The 19467-nt window shown below is 39.1% G+C and overlaps 1 protein-coding gene across 1 annotated transcript; it reads left to right on the top strand.

Annotated features, from left to right (window-relative positions):
* Positions 1–2849: 2849 nt before the first annotated feature.
* On the top strand, positions 2850–14352 carry LOC122071522. Its single transcript, XM_042635894.1, has 3 exons — positions 2850–3570; positions 13513–13584; positions 14038–14352. The coding sequence occupies exons 1-3, from the start codon at positions 2956–2958 to the stop codon at positions 14038–14040; spliced, it is 690 nt and encodes a 229-aa protein (XP_042491828.1). The 5' UTR covers positions 2850–2955; the 3' UTR covers positions 14041–14352.
* Positions 14353–19467: the final 5115 nt, after the last annotated feature.

The raw sequence follows: 19467 nt of genomic DNA, 5'->3' as shown, positions 1-19467 counted from the left end.
AACCGATTACTAACTGTTTAGAAACCGTATGGAATAAATCGAAACCAAAACCATTTAAAATCGTGAAATCGAAATTGTTTAAAAACCATGGAAACCGAAACCGTTTACTAAATAGTTGCGATTTCAGAAAGTGCAACCGTTTAGTAAACGATGCGATTATGGTTTCAACTAAAATATATGTGAACTGAATCGAATCAAATCGTTTAAACCAAAACCAAACCGATTAACACCCCTACAGCTACCCTTTAAAAAAAGGGCTCTTGGTTGTGGAACAGTTTAACCTCTATTCTTCCCAATTTGTTCCAATGGTTTGTCAAAACCATCGGCAATGGCCAACAAACGGACATTGAATGGGATCCATGAATTCTACCATTACATGGCGCTCTAGGTAATTCCAATGTCTCCATTCCATATGCTCTGAAAAACAAAATGGTAAGTAATCTCTTTCTCCATAACGGCTGGAATACTAATCTTCTCCGCTCCTTTTCACCAACACAACACATTTTGTTTCCTCTATTTTGTCTATTCCTGTTGGAATGAAATAGGACCAGTGGCAGTGTAAATTATCAAAATCATGAATCCTTACCGCTAAACTGGCTGCAAAATTTTTAACTAATAGGACACTTACTAATAGTATTGGATTTTTCAACAGGTGTTCTTGTTCATATCTCTGCTCAAATTGGTGGCGTTTCTTGTGGAAAATACATATTCATCCCAAATTTTAGATATTATTCTGGAGAATTGTCCATGGTGGATTGCTAACAAGGGATGTCATGCATATGGGTTTCCATGGAGAACATCTGCATCTTACGCAACTCCAAAATGGAAACTGTTTGGCACCTATTCTTCTCCTGTGAGTTTTACAAACGAATATAGGCAGCTAGTCCATTTGGGGCTGAATACCACGGCCTTTCATGCTTCTTCTTTTCAATTTATTATTATGTACTTCTTCAATTCTAATAATTTATCCGCAAGGATCGGCAACATTTTTTTGCTCTTTTCATTATATTATATTACTATATTTGGAATCACGGGAATAAAATAACTTTTAGGAAGGAAAAACCAAACCCACACAAATTTCTGGACCAACCTTACAATGGATACATCTAATTAGGGATCCCTCGCCCCAACAGGCATTTCTCACCCATCAAGCCTCTGAAAATCTCCATATCTAGAGCCAGAGTACCAATGCATGACACCATCACAAGATTGCAACATCTTAATTTGTGCTGTAATCTCCAGACCCCAGGAAGATCTGATAAGCTGGGTTGTAGGGTTTCTTAATGGTAATTAAAAAATGCTACTAATAACGGACTATTTAATGACAGGAAACCCTTTTGAATGAGGCATCAGGCTCTTCTACTTGAAACACACTCTACACACAAGACAAGGATGGCAATTAACAGAAACATGGACAAACTCAGAGATAGTCCAAAACCTCTGTTTTGATTTACGTAATTTTTGGTGGCCTTTAAGTACGACTCCTCTCCTTTTGTTTATATATAAATCAATGGATGATGTACCATGTAGGCTGCTACCTCACTCAGAGTAGGTATCTCTCTTTGCTTTCATCGCGGAAGAAACAATGGCAACCGGTAGATCATGCCAATTTTGTAAATGTTCGTAACAGCTAGTAAGATTCCCCCTTTTGTTTTCTCGATTAAAAAAAATAAAAAATAAAACTACGAGAAGTCCAGTCACAGAGATCATCATCTCATAATTGACAATTCCCCCAAAATTGATATTCCGCCGTTGAGGTATGTTTGCCTTTTTTAGGGAAACTTTTTCTTTTAGTTTTTGATAAAAATATGGTGATTTTGTTCTAATAAAAAAAGAGTATACATATTTTTGGCATTGCCTATGCCAGATACGGTCGAAAAAATTACGGCACCATTTGATAACGTTCTGTTTCTACCATTTCTATGTTTTTTTTATTTTCAGAAATAGAGAAACAACCTAAAAAACATTTGATAAAATTGTTATGTTTCACTCATTTTTAGAAACATAAATCAAAATTTATACATATTTACAATTCTAGAAACGACTTTGATTTGACGAAACAAGTCGGACTTATTTCGTCGTTTCTAAAAACGAATTTAAGAGAAGAAAAAAAAGTTGTTGTGCTCATAAATCTCTCAATTATTTAAACCTAAAAAGATGCAATCGAACCCTATCTCCCTTTTGGGCATCTGATGATACTATTGGGGTTTTTAGTGGCATTATGTTTACTAAAAACGTTTCAAGAAACATGTTTATCAAACACCAAAAAATTTGTTTTTGTTTCTAAAAACGTGAAAAACTATTTTTACTGTTTCTAGATACAAAAACAATAGAAACGTTATCAAACGGTGCCTACATCTTCTCCACCCGTGCAATGAAGATGTTTCTATGCACACTCCCATTTACCTCGCACACTTGTATGGTTTGCAGCCTCCACTTCAAGAGCAAGCATCAGGAGTGGATGATCTAAAGATCAACTCTTGTCACATGTATCTCCTTCTTTGTATCATTCTCCCAACATCTTTTTCCTTTTCCCTTTTCCCTTTTCCCCTTTCCCCTCTATTGTGCGTGAATAAAGTTCCTTAGGCAGTTCCTTACAAAGTAATAGGGGAAAAAAAGTATATTTGCATAAATGGGATGAGCATATTTGAATGATCCCAGTCGTTCATTCAGTGCAACAAGTAGGGGTTTGGAGATCAAATGGTTAAAGCTCATCCGACCTTGATGATGTGGGACCCCGTTATCGATCTCCCAGCGTCAGCTCTTATTCATGGGAAACGTGTTTCCCTTGAATACCAAGAAGCTGATCCTTGGAAACAAAGTTAGCATTACCAGTCACCAGACTCACCACCCCATGTATCAAATAAGAATTGACGTTGCCACGTCGTCACCATACCTTTTGGAGAGATTAAAAGTTAAAACACCGAAACCCTTCGCAGCAATTCATTAGGAAACATGGAAGCGAAGGGCGAGCCGGTGTACTACTCTCCGGTGCCACCGGAGCCCGCAGAGTACGATCGTCGTCAACAAAACAACCATCATTACCAATATCAACCACCACCGCAGAGCCAACAACAGTACATACTCCTCCCTGTATATCACCGCCGTTCAAGCATCTGCCACTCCCTCCGGCGTAATCTCCTCTACGGCTCCTCTGTTGTCCTGCTCTGCCTGGTGATCTTCTTCCTCTGGCCTTCCGATCCCGTCGTCAGCGTGGTTGACCTCCGTCTCAACCATGTCCATGTTCACACCATCCCGACTGTCTCCCTCGACATCTCCATGCCTATCACCATCAAGGTCCGTAATCCAGACTTCTTCTCCCTCGACTACCGCTCTCTCGTCGTCGCCTTTTCGTACCGTGGGAGACAGCTTGGCTTTGTCACCTCCCATGGCGGCCATCTGAGGGCCAGAGGTTCTTCCTTGGTCGACGCCACGCTTCAGCTCCAACGGATTGAGGTTTACGATGTGTTTCACTTGCTTAAAGATTTGGCTCGAGGTCGAATTCCTTTTGAGACTCTTACGCAAGTCCGAGGACAACTTGGCCTTTTCTTCTTTGATTTTCCGCTTCAGGTAATTACTTGCAATATTTGATCCGTGATCCATCTCCTCTGCAACTTTTTTAGTAATTGCTATTCTTTTTTTATCCGATTTGATTGGGAAAATGGGGTGTAATTTTCACTGAGAGGGTTCGAGGAAGTCCTTATGACAGAGGATCCTAATTCTGCTGATATGTTTTTGTGTCATAGCTTCCGATCGAGATGGGCACAGTTTGGAAACTGCTTGTGATACAAACTTTACCTTTTTTAGGATTCATTCGTTCCTTTTTCTCGTAGAATTGTAAAATTCATTCAGATTTGCAATTATCCACATCCTTATATGCATGCTTGAGTAGCTAATTGTATGGAAGACAGGAAAGAAGTTTTCTTTAAAAATATCTATTTGGTTATAGTTCCTTCTCCCTGCTAGTTGGGTACCTTATAGTTGGCCTTAGGTATTTAGATGTTTAGTGAGTAAATGAGGGGGAAAAAAAATAATTTCCATGGGTCTGGGTCAATGAGGAGATCCTCTAGATTCACATTTTGTCGTGATCTTCATTGTGCTGATGTACTTGTGCATTGAGAATCTTGATCCTGAGGAAGGTGTTGTTATCAGGTTTATATGGTAGTGATTTTACAAGGACATGGACTCCATTTTCTTTTAATCTTTGTTGAGCTAACATATTTCGAATTGAGGATTTTGAATTGTGATAGTGCACACAGTTTAGGGAATGCTTATGAACCTTTCCATTAGAATGTTCAGGCATTTAAGCATATTATTAGACCATAGGACTGATGAACATGCACCATTAGGCATCTTTTTTTATCAGTACCTACTCTATGGAAAAAGGGGGGGGGGGGTGGGTAACGGCCAGGAGGCTTAGCACACCACAGCTTCACCAACTGCTCTAGGCAGTTGTTGACCATTAGGCATTAACATGCAATGCGACAGAAAAAGTTGGGTTATAATAAGCTCTTTTATGAATTGATGTGTGTTAAGCGAGCCTGGCTTGCACTAATTCTTTTGAGTTATATGACGGGTTAAGACCACGATCTTCACTCATTAGTAACGGAGTGACAATTGATTCTTTATCACTTCAGATGGTGTCAAACTGTTGAGAAAATGAGTGGAAAACTGTCTGCAAAGGTACCTCTACTTTACTCGTATGTTGGTTCTAAAACTAAAATTGTGGGGGATTTCTGCTCCACTGTAGACATTACTGTTGCCAAAGGTGCTATCAGTCCACAGATCATTAGAACCCCAACTCCAGCCTTTTGGGAGCCTAAGTTAATGTCTAGATGATAGATTCACAACTAAGCATTAGGGAGAAAACAATTGCAGAAGGAGTAAATCCCAACCATACACACACACACGCAAAGGAATAGATCAAATTACATAAGAGTGAAACATATCTTAGTCAGTTGGAGGATTGGGGCATCCCACTTTTGTTCCTCCGTTGTCTATTTAATCATCATGCTCTTTGTCTTCTATAGCAGTATCTTTACCCTATTCTTTTTGTCCACTCTCCTGTGATGGAGAGAGTTTGTGATTGGAGAGCCGAAGTTGAGGGAGGGTGACCAAAGGACTCAAGACCTTGTCAGGTAGTGTCTTTTTGTTCTTAAAACCTTGGCAAGGGTGTAATAATGAAAACTAGGTGGCTCGCAACAAATTGGCTAGTTGCACCTGTTCAATGTGGTCCCATGCTCCAACACAGTTGAATGAGAGAGGCAGTTTTCAATTAATCATTTCTGCGCTCCTGACCCAGTTCAATGAGGTAGCCAAGATTGGTCTAGGGACAGTTTGATCTGGTAATTACCTAATTCAGTGGTTAAGTCTTTGTTACTGTTCACTTGTGTAGTACCTCTTCTTGGGGATAAGCTTCTGATAGGATATGGTATGCTGTTCAATGAGTACCACAAGGAATAACTGTTGATGAGAGTGGTGATCCCTTTTCTTTTATCCTGCTATAGGCCTGTAAATTAAGTTGACTAAAATTCTTGCCAGTGGAATTTGAAATGCCTGATTTTGATTCTCTTTGGATTTAGAAACAATTTTTTTTGTATTATTTAGTTTCTAATTTTAGATTAGTTTTCATTTTCAAGTAGTTTCCATTAATTATTTGATTTTTCCTTTATATTAGTCATGTAATAGAGAAGAACTCAGTTTGGAGATTTGAAGTTTTGATGAATAGAGATTTGATATGAAAACCATGGCTGCCGTGGGTTGTTTTCCCCCTCCCTGACTATCTGAAATCTTCTCTCCACTCTTGTTTCTTCTTCTTTCTTTTCTTCTTCATCTTTTCTCTATTCTTCCTCTTCTTCTTTGTTATTTTTTTTTTCCCTGCTCTCTTTCTCTGTTTCTGGGCGATGGTTGCAGCCCCAAATAAGTGGGTCGACCTCCTTCATTCTTGAACTACTTGGACCAAGACCTTGATCGAAGGTTTCCTACCTACAGGCGATCAAAAACCTGGAGTATTACATCCAAGACTTTGTTCTGTTCTGAGAAATCAAACTCAGATTCAGATCTGGTTCTGAAACCCTCCGCCAGTCCTGATATCAGAGAGGAAACTCCTTCTTTTCACTTCCTGTTTTGGCTGGACTTCGGCTGGAATCACAAGATCTGTGAGCTGCGATTCTTCCTTCCAAGCCCAAGGTCTATCTATGCTGGTGTGAGAGAGCTCCATCAAAAGTATCGAAGCTGCCCTCTTTTCTGGTTCTGACGCAGGATTGAAGAAAGAGTCATGAGTTTGCTTTATTTCTTTTGCATCCTGATTTCCAGTTATGCCCTTCTCCTTGTCTCTAATTCTCTCATGTCCTAAACTCATATTGTGTTTCCTAATTTATCCCCATCCAATAATCGTCAATTCCCTTTAGGTCCCATCTCCCAAATAGCTCATTAACTAGTCTGGTTATTTACAATTCTGCCACCCCCTTTATAACTTCAGCTTAATTACAATTCTGCCATTTAGTTGAAGCTTTATTTCAATACAATTGTTATTGGGTGTTGCCTTTGTTTTATTGAGTGTTAAGTGGGCCCTAAGCGATCCGATTTCAGTCTATTGGAATCCGGTTCGGCATCAAGTGGTTTCAGAGCAAATTTTTCTGTAATTTTCTAACCATGGCAAGTCACATCACCAATGCTGAGTTGCACAAATTGTATTGCGAGTTAGCCGAGAACCAATAGAATACTGATGCTAGGCTTGAGAGGACTGAAGCCAAGTTTGGCAAGTTTATGAAAGAGATGATTGCCTTTATGAAGAGGTCTGACAAGCGAGCTGAAGAAAGATCCTCTACATTACCTCTTCAGCTCAACACTTTACGGATCGAAGATACACCTCAGAGGTAGCAACTTGATCCAGTTGTTCCACAGGATGTTACCTGGCAATTTTCTGACAGAGATTATGGTATCAAAGTTGAGGTTCCCGAGTTCAGTGGTGAAAAGGGACCTGAGGAATTTCTCGACTGGCTTACCAAAGTGGAGAGAATTTTTGCGTATGTCTCTTCCAGACATGAAGAAGTGTGAACTCATCATCACCAAGTTTATTGAGTGTGCATGTTCATGGTGGGATAATGTAATCCATGCAAGGTTTGTCAGAAGACTTGGACTCGTTACCAATTGGGAGGTCATGAAGCAGATCCTGACTGAAAAATTTGTTCCTCTTAATTATGAAAAGGTAATGTTCCATAAATTACTTAACTTGCAACAAGGGAACAACGATATGGATTCCTACACCCTCGAATTCCACAAACTGTCTTCAAGGTTTCGACTTCAGGAAACAGACCAGCAACGGGTGATGCGATATATCAGTGGGTTAAGTACTGAGATTCAACTTGAGTTGGTTAACACTGATTTCAGGTCTATTGATGTGGCAGCGGCTCATGCCAAGACAGTTGGAGAAGTCCATTTATTGGAAGGGTATGTTCAAGACTTATTCAGTTTATAGACCTCCACCACGTATGGAGGAAAAGAAGCCTGAAGCTCGCAAAGTTGAAGAAAAAAGTCAGAATTCAACAAGGATAGTGTTGGGGTGAAGAATATCATATGCCATAGTTGTGGCGAGAAGGGTCACTATTCCAACAGGTGTTCCAACAGGACTCGTTCTGTGAATGTAGCAGAGAAGCAGTCGACAGAGAAGAATGAAGATAAATCTTATTTATATCCTTATCCCCTCGAGGACGATGATATTGTCGATGATGAAGATGAAGATGTAGAAGCTCATTCAGCTAGCCTTTCATCCTTTTCGAATAGACTAGTTGATAAGGCTCCTCTCTTCAGACAGAAGGGTACTCTCCTGCACGGCTCCGACCCTATTGATGTTCATGCAATTGTTGATACTGGGGCAGAAGCAAATTTTATATCTGATGAATTTGTTCGAGCACACAACCTTCCACAGAAGCAGCTTTTCAAGAAGATTCACGTGTGAGATTTTGGACCCATAGCTCGAGAAGAGGCCACTGTAGTTGTTCGAGTACATCTACAGTTTGGGCCACTACAGTACCATGTCACCTGTTTAGTCACCCCATTGGCACACTGCGACATTCTTCTAGGGCGACCTTGGTAGCGACATGCAGGCATTCTCTATGATGGCGCACGGAACACCATCAAGGTGAAGCAAGGAGGTCGTATGTACTTAATGAGGCCACATGCATTATCAGACATGCCACGTCGTCGACTGACTCCTACTCTAGTGACACATCAACCTACTCTCTCTCCTCTTGGAGTTATGCTCCCTTCTGTTTCGAGATATGTGCCACCTCATCAGCGAGCGATTTACAAGGGAATCTTGGGAGCACGACCTAACTCGATGGAGTCGAGTTCTTTTAAGACCAGGAGAGCTGATGCAGTTGTACGATGGACATAAAAAAAAAAAAATCTTTTGATTTGATTCTCTTTGGATTTAGAAACAATTTCTTTTGTATTAGTTAGTTTCTAATTTTAGATTAGTTTCCATTTTCAAGTAGTTTCCATTAATTATTTGATTTTTCCTTTATATTAGTCATGTAATAGAGAAGAACTCAGTTTGGAGATTGGAAGTTTTGATGAATAGAGATTTGATATGAAAACCATGGCTGCCGTGGGCTGTTTTCCCCCTCCCTGACTCTCTGAAATCTTCCCTCCACTCTTGTTTCTTCTTCTTTCTTTTCTTCTTCATCTTTTCTCTATTCTTCTTCTTCTTCTTCTTTGTTATTTTTTTTTTCCCTGCTCTCTTTCTCTGTTTCTGGGCGATGGTTGCAGCCCCAAATAAGTGGGTCGACCTCCTTCATTCTTGAACTACTTGGACCAAGACCTTGATCGAAGGTTTCCTACCTACAGGCGATCAAAAACCTGGAGTATTACATCCAAGACTTTGTTCTGTTCTGAGAAATCAAACTCAGATTCAGATCTGGTTCTGAAACCCTCCGCCAGTCCTGATATCAGAGAGGAAACTCCTTCTTTTCACTTCCTGTTTTGGCTGGACTTCGGCTGGAATCACAAGATCTGTGAGCTGCGATTCTTCCTTCCAAGCCCAAGGTCTATCTATGCTGGAGTGAGAGAGCTCCATCAAAAGTATCGAAGCTGCCCTCTTTTCTGGTTCTGACGCAGGATTGAAGAAAGAGTCATGAGTTTGCTTTATTTCTTTTGCATCCTGATTTCCAGTTATGCCCTTCTCCTTGTCTCTAATTCTCTCATGTCCTAAACTCATATTGTGTTTCCTAATTTATCCCCATCCAATAATCGTCAATTCCCTTTAGGTCCCATCTCCCAAATAGCTCATTAACTAATCTGGTTATTTACAATTCTGCCACCCCCTTTATAACTTCAGCTTAATTACAATTCTACCATTTAGTTGAAGCTTTATTTCGATACAATTGTTATTGAGTGTTGCCTTTGTTTTATTGAGTGTTAAGTGGGCCCTAACCGATCCGATTTCAGTCTATTGGAATCCGGTTCCGCATCAGTACATGTTTAATACGGTTGTTCCGTAAAAATCTGGGAGCAAAAGTACGGGTTTATTTTGGCATTAAATGAACTAAAACTGATTGTTTGCCCACTAAAATCTAAGGTGAATGTTTATAAGTTGTGCCATATCAAGGGAATGGATGATTTAAGCAGAGGAATGTTAATTTCAACAACAATGAGGTAAATATAAACAAGACAAGAAACAAAAACACAGCAAGATTAATGTAGTCTACCAATGTGCTAACATAAACTCAATGAGATCAGTGACTTTCAAAAAGAATTTTTATCACTAGAAAATTCTTGAAAGCATAAGTATTCAACTCCAATCAGCATCCTAAATAAAGTTTATTTTATCAAACACTGATTGCCCACAACCTAGCCTTAAGTTCTCATTGACAGATGTACTGTTTAACGTTGTTCTCATGTTTGCAAGTCAATCTGAAGCATAAATTGATGTTTCTAGCCTACGATACAATACCCTGAGACCTTTGATATTCAGTACCCAACCCCACGGGGGCGGGTCAAAGGAGACATTGTCACAGACTGGAAAAGGAAGAAGCAGGATGCACCCACTCATCTTGTGTCTCTAAAACAAATCATTTCAAACCCACATTGGAGCCTAGGTCACAAGACCCCAACTTGATTGCATACATTCACAGAGGATAGAGAAATAGAGAGAGAGAGATCAATATACCACTCGATAGCCGAACGGAGACGGAGAAGAAGAAGGCTGCTGTAAATGCCCTCCCGCCGCTGCAATCGCCCTCGATGGGAAGAGAAAAGGAGAAGAGGAAGTGAGCAAGGGGATGATTTGGGGTTTTCTCCTTCGACGCTCGCACTTGATCGCCGACCGCCGGGAACAGAGACTAGAAAATCGAAGAACGAGAGGGTGCGCAGTCAGAGATTCCGGGTTTTCTCCTTCGAATGGATTACGCCATTACGGGGTGCGTATGGTCGGCATTTGGGTTAATGGGCATATTTTTGTTTTTACGTACTATACGCTTATTATTCGTATATAATACTTCGACCCTTAAAATATGTGAATAAAACCGTATGTTTGGTTCTATACAGCTAATTAGGGTTTTTTACTAAAACGTTTGAATACAGGTATTTGCTAACTATTGGTTTGGGGAAAAAAAAAATTGATAAAACATAGTAAAAAAAGAAACGTATGGTAAGGAATTCACACAGCACAAAACTTCAAATATCTCCATCTGATGTTCAAAACAACTATAAGTCTGAAATTCATTATTAAGGATTCAGCTCCTCTCCAACGATAGATGCTCCAACCATCCTCCACCTAGCTTTCAAATATCAACAAATGACTTTTTCTAATCCTACGATCATGAACAACCAACCCGTTTGGTTGGCCAAATGCATATACTCAACACTAAAACTTAATCTAACTCTGGAAAAACCCAAACCCGACTTCACAGTCTTTTTCTATGTGCTTCACTTCAGTTACTCACCTTTGAAGCCATGAGAACCCTCTGACAAATCTTCCTCTCAAGGAAACATATTAGGTTCTGAAACTTGCATGTTTTGGTTTCTCCAAGGACAATGATCGAAACCCCCATCGTAGACACAAAATCATCTCCGGAGATCAAGTAGTTAAGCCCCTTTTGAAATTTTGGATTTTATGATAAAGTATTCATCTTTGTCTCTCTTAACTAACAAAAAATATAAATTTTCTAATTTTTTATTGGAATTAAAAGGCTCGAAGAGCCTTGCGTCATATTAGATGAGTTCTTAAATTTGAGAAATGGTTTTCTCCTTGAAGGATTTCGTTTGCATCTTTTGATGCATGCTCTTTGTAGAGCCAAATCCGGTTTGTGAGACTAGGTCCGGGTCCATAACCAAAAGCAGTAGTTGGTGTCATATCGTAGCAAACGGGCCCACCGCCTAAGGATTAGAGCAAGAAGCACTCTCCCACTCTCGAGCGGTAAGCAGTCGAGGAGGATGAGCCGACTCATTTTTAACAAGAGATCGGGACACCTGTCCCCCATAGCCTACCCTAGGGGAGTGAGTCTCAATTCGAAATCGAGAGAGATCTCCTCTTNGGGCGACCTTGGTAGCGACATGCAGGCATTCTCTATGATGGCGCACGGAACACCATCAAGGTGAAGCAAGGAGGTTGTATGTACTTAATGAGGCCACATGCATTATCAGACATGCCACGTCGTCGACCGACTCCTACTCCAGTGACACATCAGCCTACTCTCCTTCCTCTTGGAGTTATGCTCCCTTCTGTTTCGAGATATGTGCCACCTCATCAGCGAGCGATTTACAAGGGAATCTTGGGAGCACGACCTAACTCGATGGAGTCGAGTTCTTTTAAGACCAGGAGAGCTGATGCAGTTGTACGATGGACATAAAAAAAAAAAAATCTTTTGATTTGATTCTCTTTGGATTTAGAAACAATTTCTTTTGTATTAGTTAGTTTCTAATTTTAGATTAGTTTCCATTTTCAAGTAGTTTCCATTAATTATTTGATTTTTCCTTTATATTAGTCATGTAATAGAGAAGAACTCAGTTTGGAGATTTGAAGTTTTGATGAATAGAGATTTGATATGAAAACCATGGCTGCCGTGGGCTGTTTTCCCCCTCCCTGACTCTCTGAAATCTTCTCTCCACTCTTGTTTCTTCTTCTTTCTTTTCTTCTTCATCTTTTCTCTATTCTTCTTCTTCTTCTTCTTTGTTATTTTTTTTTTCCCTGCTCTCTTTCTCTGTTTCTGGGCGATGGTTGCAGCCCCAAATAAGTGGGTCGACCTCCTTCATTCTTGAACTACTTGGACCAAGACCTTGATCGAAGGTTTCCTACCTACAGGCGATCAAAAACCTGGAGTATTACATCCAAGACTTTGTTCTGTTCTGAGAAATCAAACTCAGATTCAGATCTGGTTCTGAAACCCTCCGCCAGTCCTGATATCAGAGAGGAAACTCCTTCTTTTCACTTCCTGTTTTGGCTGGACTTCGGCTGGAATCACAAGATCTGTGAGCTGCGATTCTTCCTTCCAAGCCCAAGGTCTATCCATGTTGGTGTGAGAGAGCTCCATCAAAAGTATCGAAGCTGCCCTCTTTTCTGGTTCTGACGCAGGATTGAAGAAAGAGTCATGAGTTTGCTTTATTTCTTTTGCATCCTGATTTCCAGTTATGCCCTTCTCCTTGTCTCTAATTCTCTCATGTCCTAAACTCATATTGTGTTTCCTAATTTATCCCCATCCAATAATCGTCAATTCCCTTTAGGTCCCATCTCCCAAATAGCTCATTAACTAATCTGGTTATTTACAATTCTGCCACCCCCTTTATAACTTCAGCTTAATTACAATTCTGCCATTTAGTTGAAGCTTTATTTCAATACAATTGTTATTGGGTGTTGCCTTTGTTTTATTGAGTGTTAAGTGGGCCCTAAGCGATCCGATTTCAGTCTATTGGAATCCGGTTCGGCATCACCATGTGATTGTATAAACTACTTCAATTTTCTTAGCTGTATTTAGTAATGACACATTTTGCATGTCATTTTTATTTTACATATTATATCAAAGGGTTTTGGATACAAGGTGAAGTGAAATTTAATAACCAAATATGGAATAATTTGAAGTTAATGATATAGTCACATGAGGTAATGATTAGAAACATTTATCTTTTAAATATGAAAATTACACTTCCCTTCCCTTAAATTCCCCTTGCAACCAAACATAGCCTACAGTATCTGTAAGTACCCAAGATTAGAAGTCACCATACAACTTTTGAATTCATCATATTTGTAAAGACAATGTTGAATGTTGGGTACAATACTTACCAATGTCTTATTTCCAAGACCCTCACTGCTACTGTCAATTAATTGTCACAATCAAAAACACTTATTCCCAAACTTTGCCAGATGTCAGATGCAGTGCAACTGAAATTATATTTGGTGTTTTTTATTTCTTTCAATTTGGTTCTTTCTTAAGTAGGATGTACTAGTGAGATATTCTGACCATGTTGAATCGTTTGTGTCTTCCCACCCCCTCCCTCCCTCAAAAAATCTCTCAGACAAAAGTATCATGCGAAGTAATTGTGGATACAGATAACGAGACAATTGTTCGGCAAAATTGCTATCCTCAGGTGAGGAATCATTTTGTTGATGTTATCCTTCTTATTTTCTTATTTATCTTTTGATCAATGTCACTTTGTTGTAATTGTTGCTAGAGCTCACCACTGACATCTCACTGCAAAATAATTTGTTCACATTAACTCGCCTAGCCATTGAAAGGATCCATTGACCAACTTATCCTTCAAGCCAATTGAATTGGACTAAATCCATCTGCTTCAATATTGTTTGTATGCAACCAATAACTTGCAGCTTTGAGGCTGGCCTTCTAAATAAATGACTCCAAATCAGTGGATATTCATGAATATTACAGCTACATATGTTGACAAACATCTCTTCTATACATAGCTGCATGCGATCTGCATCATGTTGATTTTTTTTTTTCTGGTAAATTGCATCATGTTGATCAGTAGTAGTACATGGAATGCACCTTTCTTCACTAATTCATGAGTTGTTGATCTGCTCAGTGATTGCGAGGAATGTCTGTAAAGCCTGCATATTATCTGACAATGACTTGAAGAATTGATAGAAAGTTCGAATGTTTGATTATGATGGTGCCTCCCTGCTATATAAAACATATGCCTTGTGGTCTGTAGCAGATCAGTCTGTAAGTATTAGTTTGATGAAAAACACTCAGTTGGTACATATGTGTGTATTGTATCTTTGTTGATCAGAAAAAGTGTAGGAGTGAGTGGGAAGTTAAAACCTACGTACGACATGTAAGGTCCTTTGATGACCTTCATTTTACACTTTAAGCACCTTTATTTGCTGCCTTCAGTTTATTTTAATTTCAAGTTTTCTGAAAAAAAGAAAAAAAAGATAGTTGTCATCATGAATGCAGAATGAAACGGGTAGGATCTGTATCAGATCATGATCGGGAATAAGGATTATGCTTTAGCTTAATGGATTAGAAATATGGTTCTGGGTTCTGATGCTTCAGCACTGTTGCATGATGGAACTGGGTTTAAATTGTCAGATTTTGGAACTCCAGCCAACCTTTGTATCTCTACATATTCCTAACCTTCGATTTTTTTTTTTCTGGTGGGGTGGTGGGGGTGGATTGGAGATGATATATTCCTAATTTTTGAATTGATGAATAGATGGCTGGATAATTTTCTGCAGAAAATGCTAGGGTTTACTGATCATTTTAATTATTATCAATAATTAAAAAAAAAAAAAAGGGTGATCATTTGAATGCCGGTCAAGTTCATACTGTATAGCACCCAAAAAATAAGTCCATACACTATGTAACTCTTCTTGGAAGCCGAGCAAGGGTCATGTTGTCTCTGCGACTCTGCCCATTATCCGTTTTTGATCTTTCTTATTCAAGTTCCCTCTGGTTGAAGTAAAAAAAGGAAAGGAAAGTGAAATTGGTTTAGAAAAGAAAATGAAATTTGAGGAAGAGATTGCTGGCTGGGTCACATGTTTCACCGGTGTGGGGGCTAATGAGAGTAGGTGAAGCTGTGAAGGGGGCATCAACATGGATGAGCTGCATCAGTTTGGGGGGTCAATGAGAGAACGTGTAGGGTATCAACATGAATAAAATTTTTTATTTCACAGGCAGTGTGCAGTTTTGCACGCCCATGTATCTGGGTGCAAGTCCACGTGACCAGGCAGTTTTAAAATGGGATAGTGCTGAAATTTGGCCGAATGAACATAGCAGTGAATGTGTTCTCATTCTTCCTCCACTCATCCTCTCGGCAACTCCCACTCAGAGCTCTTCAATAATCACCACTTTTTAGTTCTCTGTTATGATAAAAATATACAACCATTAGGGACATGCCTAGATGAGGCCGAATGGGTAACGATCTCAGAATGATGGAGTCCTAACGAGTGGCCTAAGCCCGACGAGGTCATCCATCTAGTCTAAAGCAGATGTCCGGACCAGAAGCGGACCATGTACTAAAACCATGTATCCAACCACCTTCTTTACAAAAACTTGGTCCGGGCTAGAAAAGGCTAAGCCACCTCTATTTTATGGCATAACCGCATAATCAGTAATTAGCATGTGATTGGGAATCAAGTGAAAAGGGTTAGATACCTAATCGTACAGTTTTGTTTTGATTAATTCGTCGTTGTACTGAATGCCTTAACCTCACATTCTGTTTTACCAAAAAAAGAAAAAACCTCAGATTCTGTGAAAGGCAATTCTAGTGGAAGACATGAACTAGCCTAAGAACAAAAAGATTCTCCAAAATAATGGAAGACAAAGCCACACACAGCATTTCAGGGATTTAGTAAATTCTAGTAGGAGATACAAAATCATGGAAGTTCTTCGGGAAAAAAATCGTCTGCAATTCCGATATCGTACAATTTCGTGCAATACCACTTTCAATCGGTGACACGTGTATTGATACCAATACAATGGTCCAGATCTGATTTAAATACCTCTTCAATGATTTAATGTTTTATTAGTTGTATTAGATCTGGACCATTGTATTGGTATCGATACACATGTCACCGTCAGAAGGTGATATTGCACGGAATTGTACGAAATCGGAATTGCAGAAGATTTCAACACAGTTCGAAGTCCTAAATTGGAGCCTCAAAAGGAAAAGATTGTGACATTAATTCAAAGTCGAAACACCCCAATCCCACTATCATCAAATATACAGGTGAACATGGAAGTTTGAGATTGATCTGATCATTCATTGAAGATGGAACAATTTCTTCTTTCATTTCAACAGAGAGGGGAAAGTCATCCTCCCTACTTAATTACTTACGCATACACTGAAAATCTGAGATGATGAAAGATTTGAAGTTGCAGAGGACTTGGGTCTTCTCATCCGTCTAACCCACCTGTACTCGGTTTGGTGTTGCCGACACCGGAAGGAACCCGGATGCCTCGTCGGAGAACATACACACTGCTTCGGTGAAGTCGAGAGTGATGGTGATCCTGATTCTCCACTGCCACTGTCACTCCCACTCCTAGCACCAGCCACTACTGCCGGAACTGCAATTGTCGGCGCTGGGGGACTCACTTCCTCCACCGCTAATGGCTGTCGCATTACGTACCATCGACCTTGAAGAAGACCTGGATAACACATCTCTTCTCCCCTGCTTCTTCTTCTTCTTCTCCTTCTTGTTGATCTTGTTGAGCAATAGAGATTATATGGGTTATATAGGAAGGAATGGTGGAGGAAAAGCTGGGAAAATGAGGAGGTCGAATTACAATTGGGTATAGCTTTTGGATTGATTCCCCGATGGAGAGAAAAAGAGAGAAAGGGAATTGGGATTCCTTTTTAACTTTTCTGAGTTTCTTTTATATTAATGATGGTGATTTGAACAGAAACCCATCTGCGGAGGAATCGAGATTCAACTCAGGAAGATACACTTGTTGAATGCAGAGCAGAGAGATCCAAGATAAGGAACCAGTCGATTTGCGCCCCTAGAAAGGCCCCAAAGCCACTCTTCCGTCGCGTCTTTGTCTTCCAGATACATGGACACATGGGGAAGAAAGCGAGGAAAAAGCAGGAGGTTCCAAAAAATGGTTTCTTCCTTATTCGTTACTTCTTTTCTGTTTACATTTCGACTTTTTCTGCTTTTCATTTACTTTTTCTCTATAAAGGTCGATAGGGTTTAGATGATTGATTCTCGTCACTTCCTCATATCTCCTCCTGTGTTCAGATTCCAGAGGCTTAAAACCCAGATTCCAGAACAGCCTTAACCCAAAAAAACATTCCAGAACAACCTTGGCAACGTTTGATAACACTCCATGAAACCCATTTTTCTGTTTTTCTATTTTAAGAAACGAAAAAATACTTTAAGTGTTTGATCAAGGAATTATGTTTCTACTGTTTCTTAAAATATAAATTTTAAAATTTATGGACCGGAGAATGGTTTGACGGAATAAATATGATTTATTTTTCTGTCTTTTGAAACAAAATGGGTTCGAAATATGACTTGTACCCGATAAAAAAACTCCCAATTTTTATAAGCACAATTATCCCATCCTCCAACCTAAACTCTCCCACCACTATGGATTTTGGGAGGGTCAAAATGTACACAACCTTATTCTTGCTCTACAAAGAGATTGTTTCTTGATGCGGGTGTAAGGTTGTGTACATTTTGACCCTCCCCAAACCCCGCAATATAACATATTTTTATCTTCTTTAGTCTAACATATATTTTTCTTTTGAATGATGATAAAAATTTATCATTTCACATGTGTACTTGTAAGTGTTTAAGTAAACCAATAAACCAATTTATATATACATAGTAAGTTTAAGCCATTCAATATGTTAAGTTTACATTTAACAACAAAACCATAACCTTATCCCAATTAAATAGAGTCGACTATATGGATTTGATAGAAGCATAAATATTAAATGGAAGAAAATGCATTAAAAGGTAACAAAAGAAAAATCACGTACAACGAGGTAAAAACAAAATTCAGAGCAGTATCTCGGGAACATTCCCCTAAAAGGGGTCAGCTACACAGGTTTTTGTGCTCCAAACAACTCTATTTGCAATAATACTTGAGTTGAGCCTTAGCTTTTGAGTATCTTTTCTTATCGCTTCTCCTATAATCATTTTAGGTTTGCCCCTTCCTCTTTTTAGTACCTTCTATTTGAATATGGTCACTCCTTCTTACTAGTGCATCCATGAGGTCTTCGTTGGATATGACCATACCACCTCAAACGGCTCTTGCGGAGCTTGTCCTAGATTGATGCGATTTCCAAATCAATTCTACAATCATTCTTTACTCTATCTCTTTTTCTCTTACCACACATCCCCTTAAAAATTTTCATCTCCGCTATGCCTAACTTGTCTACATTACTCTCTTTGACTATGTAGCATTCTGCCCCATATGTCATAGTTGGTCTTAACACTGTCTTGTAGAATTTTCTCTTAAATTTACATCTATTTCAATTAAAAAATAAGGTTACGTTAAACAACTATTAAAAAAAAGCATTTAACAATAAACAATTCAACTGAATGTTAATTTTTGACATCCATTTCAATAAAAATTTAAAGGTATAACAGCTGTTTGAAATAAAAAATTAAAAAAGACCTAAGAAATTTGTTTAACCGAAACCCTTTATAAATTGTTTCAGTTGCAATATCTAAAACTATTTACTAAACAATTCAATTTTGGTTTCACCTAAAATATCTTGCACCAAATCAAACCATTTAACAAACTTACATTCGATAGTCCCTAATATAACATACCCTAATATGAAACGCTTATACTATGTATTCATTAATTTATTTATTTATTTTTCTGTAGAAGCAATCTTCCTGGTTCAAATTTTTTTTTGAGAATACTCTTTTTCCCCAATACTTCTGTGATTTTATGTCAAAAAAAAATTAAACACATGTTGGTGTACGATGTCTTGTATTTTGTAGTAGTTTAATCCAGGGGACTGGTGTAGGCATCTCGACAGGATAGAACGACGGTCCTACTTACCAGCAAGCGGGCCATGGGGGTTGCAGGGAGGGCATGAGGCCTCCCCTGCATAGCGGAGGTGTAGGGGGGCACAACCCCCAATCGAATTTTTTATTTGAGGGCAGTTTTGTACTTTTCAGATTTTTTCGCTATATATTTGTAGCGAGGTTTTCTTTTTCTGTAATTTAAAGCAATACTGAGAGGTGTAAGGACTAGCATTGTAATTCTATTCTCCATTGATAGTGAAGTAGAATCTTATCTCACTGAGGATGTAGGCAATCTTACCGAACCTTGTAAACCTGCATGCATTGTTTGTTTTTTTTTTTTCATTATCTTTTGCATCGTTTTAATGTTGCGTTTCTACAACACATTCCTATATCAAGGCAATCATTGATTTCTACAGACATTTTATCGACATCTCTTGACTTCTTTTAACTGCATTTTCTTATGTAAAGTGTGGAGGTATGAAGCCTATAGTTCCCCCTCCCCCCATCCCTCCAACCCTCAA

This window comes from Macadamia integrifolia, unplaced genomic scaffold (genome assembly GCF_013358625.1).
Source record: "Macadamia integrifolia cultivar HAES 741 unplaced genomic scaffold, SCU_Mint_v3 scaffold_245A, whole genome shotgun sequence".
Taxonomy (NCBI): domain Eukaryota; kingdom Viridiplantae; phylum Streptophyta; class Magnoliopsida; order Proteales; family Proteaceae; genus Macadamia; species Macadamia integrifolia.
The sequence above is the reverse complement of the archived record's forward strand: the minus strand, read 5'-3'. Positions and strand labels throughout refer to the sequence as shown.

Coding starts and splice junctions, on each gene's coding strand:
- LOC122071522 (XM_042635894.1), top strand. CDS start 2,956: ATGGAAGCGAAGGGCGAGCCGGTGTACTACTCTCCGGTGCCACCGGAG. Junction 3,571..13,512: donor TCTTTGATTTTCCGCTTCAG/GTAATTACTTGC, acceptor AAAATCTCTCAG/ACAAAAGTATCATGCGAAGT.